Source organism: Penaeus monodon, chromosome 25 (assembly GCF_015228065.2).
Source record: "Penaeus monodon isolate SGIC_2016 chromosome 25, NSTDA_Pmon_1, whole genome shotgun sequence".
In the NCBI taxonomy this organism is placed as follows: domain Eukaryota; kingdom Metazoa; phylum Arthropoda; class Malacostraca; order Decapoda; family Penaeidae; genus Penaeus; species Penaeus monodon.
In genome coordinates this window covers 39,225,568-39,226,140 of record NC_051410.1, presented here as the reverse complement: position 1 = coordinate 39,226,140, position 573 = coordinate 39,225,568, and the positions used below count along the sequence as shown (strand labels likewise).

General features: G+C 40.8%; 1 protein-coding gene across 1 annotated transcript in view; it reads right to left on the bottom strand.

Moving 5' to 3' along the window:
* Window positions 1-117: 117 nt before the first annotated feature.
* LOC119589398 overlaps window positions 118-573 on the bottom strand; it is a gene marked incomplete in the record, with an annotated part of 55,185 nt that continues 54,729 nt past the window's right edge. Inside the window, 1 exon segment of the mRNA XM_037938012.1 lies at window positions 118-294. Coding sequence (XP_037793940.1) covers window positions 118-294 — 177 coding nt within the window.

Here is a 573-nt window from a genome sequence, read left to right as displayed (position 1 = left end):
CTCCAACCCACCGTGGGAACGTCAACGAACAAAAGAAAGTCGTTTTCTAAAGTAATGGACTAATGACGCTGATTGCCAATGGCAGTCGGGCGAATTATAAAATCAACTTAGCGACGTTTATGATGGATCATAACTTTCAAGGGCTAAGTAGATGTTACGCCAATATGCCATTCCGTCACGTCGATTGTTCCCGCGTTTGTCGTGAAGCCAAAACAATGTCGTATCTCGATGCGGACAAAACAACTCACTGTCACACCTGGCCATTCCTCGGCTTTCATTCTCATCGTGATAATTCTGAAACGGAAATTGGGTCGGTCTTTTTGCCGTATTCGAAACTTGAGAACAATGTTATTAGTTCATTAAACCATGAGCAGGTTGCACCCATTAACATTGCAAGGTAATCTGCCTGCAAAATGATATTTTATCCGTGTCATATAACTGGACCTCTGTAACGACGTGACTGTCATAATATCACAAAACATCTGTAAATAGCCTGAATAATTGGAAAAATGACCCACAGATTTGTGCTCCAATCACAAGCAAGAATATTCGATGTACCTGTAACTAAAAATA